The sequence below is a fragment of the Episyrphus balteatus genome, chromosome 4 (assembly GCF_945859705.1).
Source record: "Episyrphus balteatus chromosome 4, idEpiBalt1.1, whole genome shotgun sequence".
NCBI lineage: Eukaryota > Metazoa > Arthropoda > Insecta > Diptera > Syrphidae > Episyrphus > Episyrphus balteatus.
Window position 1 is genome coordinate 70,398,916 of NC_079137.1, and position 17,321 is coordinate 70,416,236.

The following is a 17,321-nucleotide window of genomic DNA, read 5'->3' on the forward strand; positions in this document are numbered from 1 at the left end:
TGTTTTTCTTTGAAGAACGAAAACTTACAAATATTGTAAACAGAAATTCTAAAAAAATCTTAGCAACTTGAATTCTAGGAGCAAATTCGTGCGACCCAGTAGTGCATTTTATTTTATCTACTTAATTTTTTTTCCAGAAAATAAGCGTAATTATTATTACTATAAAACGCTTCAACATGGTTTTTTTTATTTTATTTAATTACATATTTAGTTTTGATTGACATTTTTGAAGCCATCACGTGCCCAACACCTGGCTTTCAAAACCACTAATTTTCTGGAGCAGCAAACCTTATAATTTCTTATTATTTGTTCAATGCTTACATCTCTGACTTCCATATATTCAAGCTTATCTGAAAGTGATAATTAACAAAACATCCAACAACATCAACAAAGAAAAAAATTCAAAAGACACCAATTACATACTCAATTATTGTTTATTTTTTTTATTTACATTCAAACTATTACATTCTACATAGTTTACTTTTTCTTCTTCCTTTTCATTGTTTTTTACTTTATTTATTAAATTAAATTATATATCTAAAGCTCATTGTGTACATATTCTGTAGTAACTTTAGCTTCGCCCTCATGAAATCCACTACAATCAACCGGATATTTAGTCTCACAATTATTAGCCGTTGTAATAACACTAAATAATGTCCAAAATGGTGTTCCCGTTTCAGCACTCAAAAATAAAGCTGCTCCCATACTACCAACTTTAATAATTTTTGGTTTAACTCCTGCTACTAATCCGCCATTATTATTTCTAGCTTCACCTTGATCAGGCTCTGAATTTAGCTCACACAAAACATATTTATCACAATGTGGTGTTTTTGTGACATATCGATAGGCTCTATGGACTTTTAAAACTGGTTCAATCACTTCCAGATTAAGTGTGTCAGTAAGTTTGTCACTCAATTCAGTGGCATTGAACTTTTGCAACATAACACGGGCTTGACCTAATTTAAGTAGTTCTTTGGCATAGCCAACAGCTGGCTTGACATAAGTCTTGGATTCAATTTTAACATTAAGTTGATGTTTGGCGACGTAATCGAGAAGGTTTGAAATGGTTTCACTAGCCCGACTTGGTTCGAAGAAAGTCGTCTTAGGATAGCCTTGAGACTTTAAGAATCCATTAAACATCAGCTGGGCGGTTTGGATATATTTCAAATAGACATCTGGATTGGCAAAGTATCCAGCCCAATCGGCTAGATAAAGGGTTGCCGCCTTAATCCAACGACGACGGAAAGATTGATTATTCAGCGACTCAAAAAGCTTGTTATAATCCAGTTTACCATCGCGCCCCTTAAAGCCCATAAAGATTGCATTTAAACCAGATTTCTGATAAAGTGCATCAGCCAAATCGGAATTGGAGAAATGATCCCACAGCACGTGAAGATGCTCCAAGTATGGCGGAAGCACCCAAGCGTGATCTTTATGCCGCTCTTGAGTGCGCTTGCCTTCTGCACCGCTAAAAGAACTAAATGCCTGCACGACCATGGGCAACAGACTCATCAAGCCATTATCTTGTTCGACACTGTTGTCGTGTATCGATCGTTTGTGTTGGTGGTGATTGTTTTGTGGCTCCTGTTGGGAGCTCATGAACATTGAAGCGATTTGAAGAATTGAGTCCAAACCAATTCCACCTCCTCCTTGTTGTTTACCCGTTTCACGTCTTTGACGTGATCCACCACCGTTATCATTGGCGTCACTGTTGGTGAACATTTCAATAACATTGCCAATGATTGACGGATCGAATCCACCGCCAGAGTTGCCGTTGCCATTATTTGCTGCTAATAAACTACCAATACCGGAAATAATTTGCATAGCTCCTCCAGCGGATCCAGATCCACGACCGCTGGCATCATTGTTGGCCTGCATTAGAGTTCCAATTAAAGAAGCAACACCTCCGAGACCGGAACTGCCACTATTACCACCGCCAGAGTTGCCACCACTTTGGCTATTTAAAGCTTCGGAAATGAACATTGAAGCCATGTCGAGGAGCGGATTGGAATCAACTTCATCGCGACTAGGTCGTTGGGTTGTATGGGCAAAGGCGATATGCAAACAGAGGGACGTTACAAATACGTGCTTAAGCCACATCTTTTCACCGAAAATATGTCACAAGTTTGGATGGAACTTTTTCTCTCTTCGATTATAGAGTTTGTATCTTGTATCTAATGGATAGGGTAAACACACAGAAAAAAAAACGGTATGGTAATGCGAGAATGTAGGCTGAGTTGCGACGGACGAGTAAGTTACTAAGTCGACTACAAGACGATAATGAGAATACAAAAAAAAAATAAATCAAAGTCTCTCTCTATAATGGAGAAAATATTGAGGTCACCGAATTCTTTCGACGGAGAATATATAATATTCTTGTAGCACCGTGATGTTCTAACACGTCTAACTTTCACGAAAACTTTCTTCTTTCTGAGCCACTCTGGGAGTTTGTGATTATTCTTAAAGTCTACAAAATCAGAGTTTTGCCATTTGCGCCCATTACACTTTTGAGTTCTTTTTTTTTTTGCTAAAGAAAGAGGTATAAGAAGGTAGAGACTTGTATACAGGTAAAATATACATTGTAAGTTGAACAAAATCACTCAATTTGTATCTGCATCTTGTTGTTGTTGTTGTTGTTGTTTATTACCTGCGATGGAACTGTGAAGAAGCAAGTCATGAAGAAGAATATGTTGTTGCGATATACACAGTAAGTGCATTTACAGGTGATCAAGATCATTAGTTAGTGTTGCCGTTGATTGTTTTTTTTTTTTTTTTTTTTTTTAAGAAATTTTTATTATTTCATTCAACTCTACGAGTATAATCGTTGTAAAGTAATGTAGAGTTGATTTAAGACTTACTTATGTCTACATAATAGAGTAAAAAAAAATTTGGAAACAGAAGATAGTTTCTTTAAGAAATTCTGCGTTGATGTTTAAAAAAACGCTTCCTTCAGAATATATTGGACTATATTTTTAAAATTGTATGAAAATTGTTTGAAAAGTGGTGATTATTATCATTAATGCAGACTCTTGGAGTTCAATATTTTTGAATGACACTAATTAATTAGTATGCAATAACATTATTTTAAAATGGAGAAATTCGCATGGATTTCTTTGAAATACAAAAATTGCATTTTACAACCCTGTTACATTGGCAGAGCTTTTTGTTTTAAGCTTCTATAGAAAATTGCTTTTGTGAAAAGAGTTTAAACAAATTTGAAAACAGATTGCATTGAGCAGTAAACAGATTTAACTGTTACTTAGGAATTTGTTTAAATTGCTTTAATTCAATGTTTTATAGATCTTTTTGCAAAAAAAAAAGGAATATGTAGGCATTGAATAATTATGAAATTTGGTAAAAACATTGATTTTGGGATAGAAAGCAAGAATAAAGAGTTTTCATAAAAAAATTTTATTGAAAGGGTGTTTTTTTTAGAAGAGACAGTAAAATCTGTAGTTGGTCCCAAAAAGCCAATGATTCATTTTATTTTTGGTTTTGATGACAAATTAAACATTTATAAATAACTGCTTACACGTTTTACGCTAATCATTGGCTTTTTGGGACCAATTACAGATTTTACTGTCTCTTCGAAAAAAACACCCTTTCACCAAAATTTTTTTTATGAAAACTCTTTATTCTTGCTTTCTATCCCAAAATCAATGTTTTTACCAAATTTCATTAGGGTGACACATCATTTTTGTTTTCACTCAAAAAAACACCCTGTTAACCATGATATTTGTATAGACACTTAAGATTCTTGTTTCTTATCTTAAAAGTAACATAATTGCTAAATTTCAATAGGGTACCACTAATATTACTCTAGTATTTCACACTTTTTCAAATAAACCCATATTTTCTTTACTTCTAAAAAAAAACACCCTTTCACATAAAAAAAATGTATAGACTTACATTATTCGGTGTTTCTTATGGGAAAGAGAACATATTTAATGAATTTCGTAAGGGTACCATTTATACCATTGATTTTATCGGACTTATCGCGGATTTTTCCCTATTTCCCAAAAAAACACCCTTTAACCTAAAATATTTATATAGACTTTTTGAGTTCTAGCTTTCTGTTATAAATGAAACATTTTTACCAATTTTCATTGGTGTAACAATTTTTTCCCAGTTTTTGTGGTACTAATTCCCAATTTCATCATTTCTTGAAAAAAATCACCCTTTTACTCAAAATAATTTTTTACTTTTTATAGATACTTAATTCTTATACCAACCAAAACTATTTCACCAAGTTTTTAAAATTTAACAAAATATAAGTTAGCTGTTATGATACCTTTCTCACACACAACTTAACCTATCAAAAAAAAACACCCTTTCACCCAAAATATTTTTAAAAACTTTATGAATCCTTTGTCCCTGTTTTATCTTAAACCTTCATCCTAAATTTTGTCAGTGTAGCATGTTTTTCACATGGGTTTCGGTTATATTTTACCTGTTGAGGTCAAAAAACAAGCACCCTGGTTTTTAATCAGAAATAACTTTTCTTAGAGCAATCGTATTGACTTTATTTTTATGTCATTAGATTCAGCATCAAAAAATACCTTGAAAACATGTGTCATATGATGATATTCAACAAACAATATTTTTCAGTATATTTTTGACCTTCACCCCCTCCCTCTTGTCCGCGAAAAAACACCCTTCCACCCAAATTTTTTTTATAGACTTTTTTTGTACTTGGTTCTTATCCCAAAAGCAAACTTTTTGCCGAGTTTAATGAGTGGAACAATTTTTTTTTTTATAAATGCCTATTTTACCTGTACTAACACTGGTAGCTGGTCATCGCCAACAGATCTCCACAGGTGTTTTGAGGTATTTTTAAATTTTTTTCAATTTAAGATTGTGTAACTTGTAGAGCACGTTACGTTTTGTGTGATATATCAAATAAAAGGTTATGTTATCAGCATGCGTATTAAAGTTAAATCAAATTTGTATGTGCAAAGAACATCTTTTTACCATTATCTCCGAATTTTGAATATGAAATTAATTAAAATTTTGTACAATTATAATTTATTTAATTACCTATCTACAGTACAAATTTCATTCACCTATCTATTCAAACAAAAAAGTTATAATAAGTTGAAGTCGCGTTTCATCTTGTTTCAAATCACTACGATACTAAAGAAGTTTTCACTTCAAAAGGTGGCGACAATAAAAGCAAAATTAATTTGTTTTTGTTGTTATATTTTGTTGAACCAACTTAGTACCTACCTAGTGATTTGTGCTTAAGTTTCAAATTTGAAAGGTTTTTGAAATTCCAAAGCGTTTTGCCTAAAGATGTACCGAAAACCCAAAATAATGAGATTAAATAATAACCCGGCTAGAAGTAAATTCCTAAATTTGTACTGAATCGTGAAATCTTTCAAAATTGTTCATACTTTGTAAGAGCCTTATTAAACTATCGACCAATATATAAAATTTCTATAGTGTGCAAGTACCTACTTTAAGATTAAATTTTCGTTGCAACTTTTTATTCGAGCTGTCGAAGTAATTTCATTAAAAAAAAAAAAATAATAAAGTATTGCAAACAAAATTAACAGCAAATTCTTTAAATAGAATAACGGTTTCAAGTTAATTAAAATCTTTTATTTAAGAAAATATGAGCATTCAATTGATTTCAAAAACAAAAATGAAATAAAAACCAATCTTCATCGAGAAGAATGTGAAATATTTTTAAGCCAAGCTTAAGAACGACTTTCTGATTTAAGCCAATCAACGGCAATACTTCCACCAGCCAAACATTATTTTTCTTTACTTTCTTTTTCGTATCTTCTCTCGTTCTCGTCGATATTATTCACTATATTTTATTCGAAATGAGTGAGTTAAAAAAATAAAATAGCACTTTGCGTGCGCCTGTGTAACGTTTTGAGTTCTTTTTCTTTTCACCTCCTATAGATATTTGCTTTTTCTCTATACAGGTAGGTTATAATTCTAGGTCAGGTACGTTTACCGTAGTATATTATGCCACTCAATATTTTTAATCGTTTTTGTGCGTTTTGAATAAGTATTGATATGGAAAAAGAAGAACAACAAGACAAGAAAAAAAAAAATTGAAAATAGGTAAAAAATATGCGATCATTCTTATGAGTCAGGTTCAGGTATGAAAATGAAGAAGAAGAAAAAATATCTTTTACTTTCTTTGTGATGTGTCTTCCGTAGAACTCAATAAAAGTATAATAATGTAAGTAGGTATCTCTACACTAACTGAAAACATTTTTGCAGACTTTACAACCTACAAAAATAAAAACAAAAATAATTTCAAGGTTTTGAAGATTCATTTTTGCTGTTGTTGTTGTTGTCATTTTTTGGTTTGTAAATAAAAGAGGCCAATGTGCGACATCCACATCAGTGAAATGCAACAAGTCGACTCGACCTTTATTTGAAAATAATTGTTTTATAATGGAATGTTTCCTATGAAAATAAAAATGAAGATACAAGAAGGACTTAAAGACTATAAAGGCTGGAAAAGGTAATAAATCTTCAATGTGATTGCAATTTGCATTGGCGACAGGTTCTAATGAAAGGTACAGGTATTCCCAAGATTGGATATAGAATACAGGTATTTAACTTATCATCACTTAAGGAAATTGGGAGTTCTCGTGACTTCCTCAAGATTTGAATAGATTGAAGATAGGTATTCAGAGATTAAAAATGTCGTGGATTTTTAATTTGAAAAAAAAAAAAAAAAAAAAAAAAAAAATGTGAAAGACTTAGAAAGGTTTTCTTTTAGAGGTTATAGGTATTTGGTATCTACACACGATTACAATGTCGTTGGGAGAAATCGGAATTTGATAAATCGGTCTCATCTTGGTAATTGACCTTGGAGAAAATCTCTACTGAATGCTTGAGTAGCTCATAGAACTGAGTAGGTAAATGAGTAATGGTACAAAAATTTCTTTGAATGTAGGTAAAATGTCTATTAGGTTTTTAATTTATCTTCAGTTGATACTATTTAGGTAGATCTTATAATCAGTTGAAGCACCGGAAGTAGGTAAAATTGCTCTAAGACTTAAAGGTTTTGAATTCTGAAAGACATGTCCTATTTTGTTTTTTTCACAACACCTGAAAAAAAAAAATTGAAAAATTTGCTTTTATTCAGCTTGTTTTTTTAGATAAGTTTACCATTTCACAATTAACAAAATTTGTAAACAAGAAAAAAGTACCTATTAATTTTGTATTAAATCAAATTTTTATTCAAATGAATGAATCTTTTCGTTTTTTTTTTTTGTGTCACAAAAGACAGATGATTTTACTTTTTTTACCTTTCTTTTTCATGTTTTGTATTTTTTTTGTATAAGTCCCCTCAGGGGAAAGGTTAATGCTTGCCTAAAAATGCTCTATAGCGTCCCACATTATGTTAATTAGCCAAAAAATTCTTGCGGCTAAAATATTTCTATTTACATATTTCTTGTTGTAGCCAATCGATTTATCAATTCATTATTCTAAATTATTATAAAATACAAAGACAAGATATTTATTCAAAACGAAAAGTGAAAACGTTAGAAAACGAATTTGAAACAATTATAAAAATGAAGAAACCGCATAACATTTTTTTGTTTAAGGCAGGGCCGTTTGACAGTTTTAATGGGGCCTAGAATATTTTTTATATTTAGATTTTTATTCAAATTTAACCCATTTACTCCCAAACTGGTTTGTTGATTAAAGTGTGTCAAATAATATTATTAAAATTGGTTCTAAAAAGGCAATCTTGATTTTATTTTAACAATATGATGTAGGTAGATAGGTACTCTGGGGCAAGTTTAAAATACGTTTCAAAAAAAAAAAATAATTTTATAATTGGTTTTAAATGATTTTAAATGGTAACCTTTATTCATCTTATATAAAAATAATTGAAATATTACAATTCTATGAAATTTGTGTTTCATTCTTCAATTTTTAAAAGTTGCTTTTAGGTAAAATACACGCAAATATCAATTCGGGAATCATATTTTTAAAATATGGCTGAAATATTTTTTTTTTTTAATTCTCTACTTTAAAGAGCATTTTTTTTTATTTCAATAGTAAAACACATTTATCTTAAATGAATTTGAGATGCAAAAAAAAAAAAACTTCCACTTTATTTCTTAAATAAAAAGATGAGCCTTTAGAAAATAAAAATATAATACAAAATTGTTAGAGCTGTTTAAATTTAAAAAAAAAATGTTAAATGTTAAAAAAATAAATTTATAACTTGTCAAAATTAACCCACAATACAAACCTTCAAAGCTTGAAAAATATCATTAAAAAATATATATAATTGATTAGTTTTCGAGATAAAGTTTTAAAGTTTTCTCAATTTGTTTTTCTTTTTCAAAGTGTTATTACTTTATTTTTAGTTATATTATTTGCCAAACAAAATTAAAGAATTGAGATACGAAAATAAATTTCACTAAAAACAATTAAAACTTCAAAAATAAATTCAAGTTTTTAATAGCATTTTTCATAAGATAACTAGGTTCTTTGGTCGAAAATTTTTTGTTTTTGCTTCTATTTTATTGAAAAGGTATCAAAAGTTGTGTACTATAAATTTAAACTTTTTAATTTGATTATAACTATTCGGGATATGCGGGGAAAAACGAGGTACATATTTATAAAATTGCTAACCAGAGGCCCAAAAATTATCTCGAAATCTAAAAGTAAGTACAACTTAAGAATCTTTTCGTCAGTGCGGAACTTTTGAGACCCCTTACGGTAAAATACAAAACTTTTGCTTCTTCCTAGGGTGAAAATAAGTTGGCACTATTTGAATCGTTTATTTCAGAAACAACATAAGTCCATGAGCACTAACTTTTCAGAAGCAAGAAAAAACTGTTTTTTTATTTATTTAAAACCCTTTAAAATATAAACTTTTTTTCAAGTCTTTGCGGGTTTTTAAGCCTTTAGCTCTAACTTTTGAACCATGCTTCTGATTTTAATAAATAAGCAGTAGATAGAGTAAATCTTTACCTTTTTATTGATGTCTCATGATGGCTGCCAAAATAATTTTAAACTGGTAAAATGTCATATATTCAATAGTTAAAAACGGTGACACCGCTGGTTACAGCTTTTGAACTCTGAGTTCAATTTTATAGAATGTATTAGATATAAATAGAGTAATTCCTTACAGACGTGTAAAAAAAGGGCGTGCGTGTCAAGATTGCTGCCTAAATAATTTAAAACTGGTAAAAAGTAATGCATTTAACAGTCAAAAATGTTGCCACAATTTTGGAAAAAAATGGACTTATGTGTTTTCTGAAATAAACGATTCATTTACGAGTCCATTTTATCTTAAGAAGCCTCAAATATTGCATAAGTATTCAGGAGAAGATTCTAAAGACGTAATTATTTTTTACTTGCGATATTAATTTGGATATAATTTTTGGGCCTCAACCAGAGAGAAATTAATATATTTTTTAATTTAAAAATGTGAAAAATGTAATTATTTTTAACTCTACCATTACCATAACGCTTTTGTGTATACCGCAAAGCAAAAAGTAGTAATAATAGGCTATAAGCTCTTCAATTTTTTTTTCGAAAGATATGTTTCCTATTATACCCTTCATAAAAAATGGAGTCAATTAAAAAACTATCCAAAGTTATTAAACTACCTACAAAATTCCTCAAAATCAACGAATATAATGTTGGCAATTAAAAAAAAATTCATGTGTGCAATTCACACGTAGAAGTGAAACCTTAAAAATTATTTTTCTTGCATAAAATAAAAATCGAAAAAATTTACCTTTTTTTATTCTATCACCTTTAAATCCATATCTTTTATATGACAACCTTATAAATTAAAAAATATTAAATTTTAAATCATCTGAAAGCTTATTATTTCACCTTTTATTTGGCTTTTCAATCATGTTTCTACCATGCCTACAAAAAAGTAAGAATTTTTTTAAAGTCAACCATCTCGAAATTTAAAACTGATATTACGGTACTTCCTACACTGGTGGCTGGTCATCGGCAACAGATCTTCATAGGTGTTTTGAGGTATTTTTCATTTTTTTCAATTTAAGATTGTGTAACTTGTAGAGTACGTACCGTTATTTGTGATATATCAAATAAAAGGTTATGTTATCAGCATGTGTATTAAAGTTAAATCAAATTTATATGTGCTCTATATCAAAAGATATAACGTGTGTAGGTAAAACACATCTTTTTGCCGTTATCTCAGAATTTTGAATATGAAATTAATTGAAACTTTGTACAATTATAATTTATTCAATTACCTATCTACAGTACAAATTTCATGCATCTATCTATTAAAACAAAAAAGTTATAACAAGTTGAAGTCGTGTCGCGTTTTCGTTTCATCTTTTTTTCAATTCACTACGATACTAAAGCATTTTATTTTTGATTCTGTAACAGTGATTGCTATTAAAAATGGATATACTAAAACTTTATAAATTATTTTACTCTGGACCATAATACCTATACATATTTTATTACAAAAAATATAAACAAAATGGTTAAAAATTAAAAGTGACCAAATGAAATCCTTGTAACTTACAGTGGCCCTGTTTCTACAAAATTAACCAAAATTTTCGGTGTGATTAAGTAAATAGAGTAGGTAAAGTGTTAGTATCTTCAGTACTCTAAATATACTTTTGGCTTAGTTAAAACACTCCATTTTTAAAGATAATAGACAAGTAATTCTTAACCCTTATTATCTGTTTAGTTTAAATGAATGTAGGTAATGAAGACAAAATTTTAATTTCTCCATCCCAGCTAAATCATAGAATTGACCAAATAAATTGTTTTTTTTTTATTATTTTAAACCCATAACCATGCCATTATGTTTTAAAACAAAATAATTGCTAAATTGACTAAATAAATTCAAAGGGATAAAACTGTTTATATTTAGTCTACTAACCCTCCTTTTTTCATATCAATCAAAAATCTTTTTTTCTTTCTTATCGTAAAAAAAACACATCTAAATAGCTAATACCTAACAGAAAAAAAAAAAACAGTAAACCTTTATTTTATGAATGAAAAAGATTTAAGGATTGACTTTGATTTTTAGAAAAATCTTTTATTTGATAGTTAAATAGATCTCTGTCGATTGACATTTTCATTTCAAATAAAAAACATTCTTATCAAAATCAAATATACCTTATACAAACATATACATAACATAAGACCAATTATTTATTCCCTTAAACAGAGAAAAAAAAACCCTAAAGTTAACAACTTATTTAGCCCTAAACTTGATTTCTTCATATAGTATAAATTCACTTTTAAGTTTATCCTTAGATTTATTTCGATACGAGTGAGGAAAAAAAATCATGAATCGTAGATTTTTTTTTATTGCTAAACTGGCAAAAGCTCTATACACTCTATAGTGTCACTTTTTTTCTCCCCCTCAACCATCTTCATGTAATTTATAGAGGTACCGTTACCTATCAACCTAATATAAAAACCTTATCACAGAGAAAAAGTTTCTTTTTATTCTTCCACACCAATTGAAGTTCGAATTTATTTTTTTTTTTATATATAAATACGCTTCAGTGAAGAGACGATGAAGATGAAGACGCCCGCCAACGAAAACGACGACGACGTCTTCAATCTCATTAAAATCGCATAAATAAAGCAAAAATATCAAAAAAAAAAAAAAAAAAAACTGAGAAAAGAAAAACTTAGCCGTGTCGTGTAAAAGATGTATCCATCATCTCAACACCACCGCGCTACGAATTTATGTTACGTCAACTTTTATGCTCCGAACATTTTATACCCCTCCTTTTTTTTTTGCGTAAATTCATGTCTATATTGCCTAATTTGCCCCCAAAATGGGAATCAATAAAAGTTCATTCCATTTTCATATACAAACTCGGTATATAGCTTTGGGATAATCGTGAGAAAAAAAAAAAAACATTTAGGCAGTGATATAAAATTTTTTTTGTTCGTTGCAAATTGTTGAAATTAGATTTTCTTGGATTTTCAATTTTTAGTGAAATAAAAAAAAAAAAAAGTGTTTTTCCCACAAGCCCATTTGGAATTTTTCAACAACACCAACATTTTTGTGACTGTGATTGTAACTACCCCAAAAGGGAAACGGAAATCTCAATTTCGGCTTAACTCTCCACTTCCCATGGAGAAATGGAGAAATCACATCACAAAACAATTCTAAGAAGAAATCCAACAATTTTTCACCAACACCTCTCCGATAAAATTGTTGTTGTGGTGAAAAATCATTGGGGCGGTACCACCACAGAGAGTGCGTTGAAAATTTATACTAACCTTATTTAACTGCATTTTCCTTTTGATCCTTATTCGCAGTGGGAAAAAGTCCAAAACAAAAATTCACCAATGAATTAAAAACTTTATTGGTGAAAAAGCATTTTCAACTTACATTCCACATTCATTGAATTCATTCATCGATGATTTCTCCAGTTTCTCTTTTTACCACTCTGGAATTTCCCCCAACTCGAACAGAGAAACTCACCACACATGACTTCCATGAATACACAGATACAAGAGTATCTGAAAAACCGAAAAAGATTCAACACTTGTTTTTTGGAGTTTAGAGAAGTGGAATCGAATAAAGTGAAAATAGACGAATGAAGAAAATAACAAAAAAAAAAAAGGAAAAGAGAGAAAAAGAAGAAGACGAAAAAAAAAACATAGAAAACATGTTGTTTTGTTGCCCTTCATCATCGATCACAATTTGGGGTTGACGTATCCATACAGAAAGATGCTGAGATACTAAATAGAAAAATCTTTAAAAATTTGTATATCTCAAAAACACTGCTGTTTTGGTGTAATAAATTGTTATAGATGATAGTTTTGTTTACATTTTTCTGTGTTTTTTTTTTTTTTGTTTTTGAACAGAGAGAAGTTTCTTTCTAATTTTTATAGAGGAGGTAAAGGCATTTCCAACACAACGAAAGAAACCAATTTCAATTAGATTCGATTTGTTATTATAAAGAGAAGCGTGTGATGTGGATTATTTTTAGAAAATTCCAAACAATATGTTTTTTTTGTTTAAATTTTAAAACATACCTATTTAATCCATTTGGATTTGGTGGTGCATTTGAATTTGAAATCAATATAGAACAAGTGAATAAAATACGAAAAATTTTGAAAGGGGATAAAGGGGTATGAAATTTTTGAAAGGTAATTGAACTGGATTATTATGTTTGAAAAAATTGAGATCAAGATTTTTTTTTTAAAAAAATATTTTTGGAATTATAGAAAAGGTGTCTGCCAGAATATATAGATATGATTGTGTTGACTGACCTAATGAGGATTTGGAATAGCATCTGTTTGTTGTTCTTTAAATGGTGTTTTTGAAAAAACAGATAATAGCGACTTGAGAAATTTGTAATTGGATGCATTTTTTACATTTGGTGTTTGAGAGAAAGGCACTTAAAAGCAATGGATTTTTTTTAAGGGCAAGAGAAGACCAAAAACAATTTTAAAATAGGTATTTTATTAATATCTGAATTTTTTTTTTTGTTGAATGTTGAAAGTTATGAATTTTACATACCTTTTATTAAAAGTTATCTCAAAGTTTTTGACATTAAAAGCCTGAAACCTTAAATTAAATTTTGGTAATTTACCAATTGGTCTTAAAATAATTTCAACTTTAAGTAGTCAGGTTTTACTCCAGGCTATTTTTCGATTAATTTCAATGTCTTAAGTAGGTCAAATTAATCCAAGAAAACAATAAAAATATGCATTAAATATTAATGAACAAATAAAAACATTTCATAGTGTGAGAAATGTTAGTTTTTTAATATTCCAAATCTCGTATAAGGCCGGAGAGAATTTTATAGTTTTTTTTTTTATTAGTTTTAAATTAGATTTTGTTGTGTTTAAGTATAAAATTTTGTCTAAAATAAATTTGATAATAATTTTCATCTGTATAGTTTTTTTCTAATATTTGTTAAGACATATTTTTTGTTTTAGGATCTTTTTTTTTTTAATTAACATCCTCCCGGCTGAAAATATTAGATTTTTCAGTCGTTTTCAGATTTTTAAAATTATATTTACTTATTATATTTAGAGTTGTTGGTGTGAATTTTCAATTATTTATATAAAAATAAAAAATTGATAATTATTTAAATTATTTGAAACCTGACTTTTTGTAAAAATTAAGCACCCAGACACAAGAAACATATTATAATTCCACTTTTTGACTAAAAACGACTGTTGATGCAGAAATTACAAAGAAGTAGGCTTTTTGTGTTTATAAAGCCATCCTACGGTGACTCTGAGGTAGAAAACTCAATCTCGTATTGAAATTTTAAGGTCCTTGCACGTGAACGGTGTTCTCCTAGATATAAAATATTTGATAGTGTAAATAATTATTTTTATCTCTTAAAGTACCCATATTAACTGTAAGAACTATTTGGTATCACAAAAATATTTAAAAACTCGAAATACAGTGAAGTCTTTTTCAACTTTATGAAAAATGGTGCAATAACCAGAAAACTCAACAAAAAAAATTATGTATGTGCGCTTGATTATGAAAGTGGACTATAGGTCCATTGACTTAGTTCACTTTCACAATCAAGGGCACATAGCTTAAAATCAATTTAATAAATTAACTTTTTGGATTTAGTTAATAGTTTTCTGTGTTATTTTCCATAATAAATCAATATTTACCATTTATATTGCATTGGTTTAAAGTTTTTTTTTTAAACTTATTTTGATGAGAAATTTAAAATAATAAGTATGAGTATAAAATAACAAAAATCGGGATCGTGTCAAAATTCTGTCTTCAAAATTCTGCTTTTTTAAAGAAAATTCTGTTTTTCAAAATTCTGCTTTATTTCTATTCTGCTTTTCAAAATTCTGCTTTTTAAAATTCTGCTTTTCAAAATTCTGCCAGCATTATACTTGAACAAAAAAATTCTGCCAATTCTGTTTTTTTTTTTTTTATAGCATATGCGCTGACTCGCTGACTAAAGAAAAATACACATTAATGTAATTCAACATTGGCACTTTCCTAAATTTTTTTGTTTAAGTGTCGCAAATATTTTTTAAAATGCATAGACTGACTTTCTTTCAAATAAAATCTATAACTTATTGGAACCAATGTTGTTTGATACAAGATATTCCTTTTCTTATTAAAATTTTTGAATATTCATCTTTATTTGACAAATTAAAAAATTTTTAGTATTCAAAACCATTTCTTAATATTTTCAAATTTATTCATTTATAAAACAAAAAACATTCAAAGAATGCAAATTATGTAGGTAAGTAATCAAATAAACAGATAATTTTTCAAGAAGATGATCTTACAGAATTTTGCAAAAAATTAAAAAGCGCGCGCTTTTGAACATTTTCCAAACCCTTTTTTAATTTTTTGCAGAATTTTAAAAACAGAATTTTGAAAAGCAGAATTTTGAAAGCAGAATTTTGTAAAGCAGAATTTTGACAAAAGAATTTTGACCCCGTCGGAATTTTGACCCCAACCCACAAAAATCATTTAATTAAATTACTTTACATTTAAATGAAGTAGGTACGCTACTCAATTTCTTGTAAGTACAATAGAATATTCTTAGAGATGGTTTAAAAAAAATAATAGGTACCATACACAAATTTTCAAACATTTTTGAAAAAAAAAAAAACAAAATATGCTATTCAACCGAAATTATCAGCACGCACATAGAAGCAAAGCTTTAAATAAATTCAAAAAACTGTTTACACTGGTTAACAAAATTAAACTTTTTTTTTTGTTGCCGAAACAAAAATATACTTTTCTGAAGGTTTTCGGTGGGCTGAACTGGAATCCGAAGTAAAAAAAAATTAATCAGCTCCAGTTTTTGAAATATTACCGTTAGAAAATGCGGGACTTCGCACCTTATTCTTTAATATAATTAAAATTGTTTGAGCATATTTAGTAACGGTTTTTAAAAGAACTACTTTCCACCTTTCAAAACCCGTTTAAATCTTTCCGATATCTTTTTTACTGCCCAAGTTGTTTTGCATATTATATCTACCACATAAATTTTATAACCTCGTTATCTCCATTATAATACATGAAACTAAACCCACTTGCTTCATTTCAAGATATCTCGGGCAATACAAAAGATATTGAAAAGATTTAAACAGATATTGAATGATGGAAAACAGTTCTTATTGAAACTGTTACTAAATATACTCAAACAATTTTCATTATATAAAAGAATATGGTCCAAAGTACTCAAAAAAAAAAAACAACGTTATTTTGCATTTCCTAACGGTAATATCTCTAAAACGGGAGCTGATTAATATTTTTTGACTTCGGATTCGAGTTCAGCACACCGAAAACCTTTATAAAAGTATATTTTTGTTTCGACAACAAAACCCTTGTAAACCAGTGTTATTCATTCAAAATAAATTCAAATATTTTTTATTTAAACATTTTTTCAAACAAAATTTCATTGAAATCGGTTTAATCGTTTGCGAGTAGGAGTAGGTACAAAATGAGGAAAACGGTTCGATGACAAATACCGTTAATTACTTTTGAAATAACACTTGCTTTTGTCATAACCCTCTGTAAACACACCTCTTTTTTGGAATTTGGTTTATACTTTTTCATGTCGCTAGAACTTTTTTGGTCTCACTATTTTATGGAGAATCATATATGAAATTGATGTAGAATTTTCCGAGGAATTCGAATACTGTATTCACAATTCCAAAAAAATGTATTTTCACCATTATTTATTTAGTTTTTGTTTTACGAACAAAAAAAAAATTGAGTCGGAAAAATTGAGATATCGGAAAGATATAGAAGGAAAACCGATAGAAACCGTTACGATTTATGTTAAAACAATTTTCATTACATAAAAGAATAACGTCCGAAGTAATGAAAAATACGTTTTTTTTTTTTTAATTTTTCAATGGTAGGTATATTTCAAAAACGGGAGCAGATCAACTTTTTCTGTTTTTGGATTCGAGGTCAGCACATTGAAAACCTAAAGGAAAGAGTATATTTTTGTTTCGGCAATAAATAAAAAATTAATTTTGCAAACCAGTGTTAACCAAATTAAAAAATATTCATTTTTCCTTCCCCAGCTTATTAGTAAGTCAAATTTTCGACCGAGTTCTTAAAATTTTTTTCTAATTTTCGCAAGTATTTAGTTGCCTAAACTTTAACATTTTCTCATATATACTCATCACGCTAACAATTTTTTTATTTTGATATGCATGACCAATTCCCCAAATAGTTTTTCTCAAATCCATTAATTCAATCCAAAAATGTATTACCTTTCTGTAGAAAATTTGTTGTAAATTTTAATGATTTCATCTCAGGCATGTTGATAAACTAATTAGGAAAAATTAACGTGCTTAAAAAAAGGTCAAATTTGACAACCATATTCACTATTAAAACTTGG

The 17,321-nt window shown here is 28.8% G+C and overlaps 2 protein-coding genes across 9 annotated transcripts in view; both read right to left on the reverse strand.

Annotated features, from left to right (window-relative positions):
- LOC129918266 (CUGBP Elav-like family member 4) overlaps positions 1 to 17,321 on the reverse strand; it is a 993,834-nt gene that overhangs the window by 279,648 nt on the left and 696,865 nt on the right. The gene's annotated exons all lie outside the window — the stretch shown is intronic.
- On the reverse strand, positions 281 to 2,748 carry LOC129918265 (uncharacterized). Its single transcript, XM_055998706.1, has one exon. It carries the CDS (start codon positions 2,098 to 2,100, stop codon positions 538 to 540), a length of 1,563 nt encoding a protein of 520 aa, XP_055854681.1. The 5' UTR covers positions 2,101 to 2,748; the 3' UTR covers positions 281 to 537.

Excerpts from the sequence above, each read along its gene's own strand:
- LOC129918265 (XM_055998706.1), bottom strand. The coding sequence starts at position 2,100 with ATGTGGCTTAAGCACGTATTTGTAACGTCCCTCTGTTTGCATATCGCC.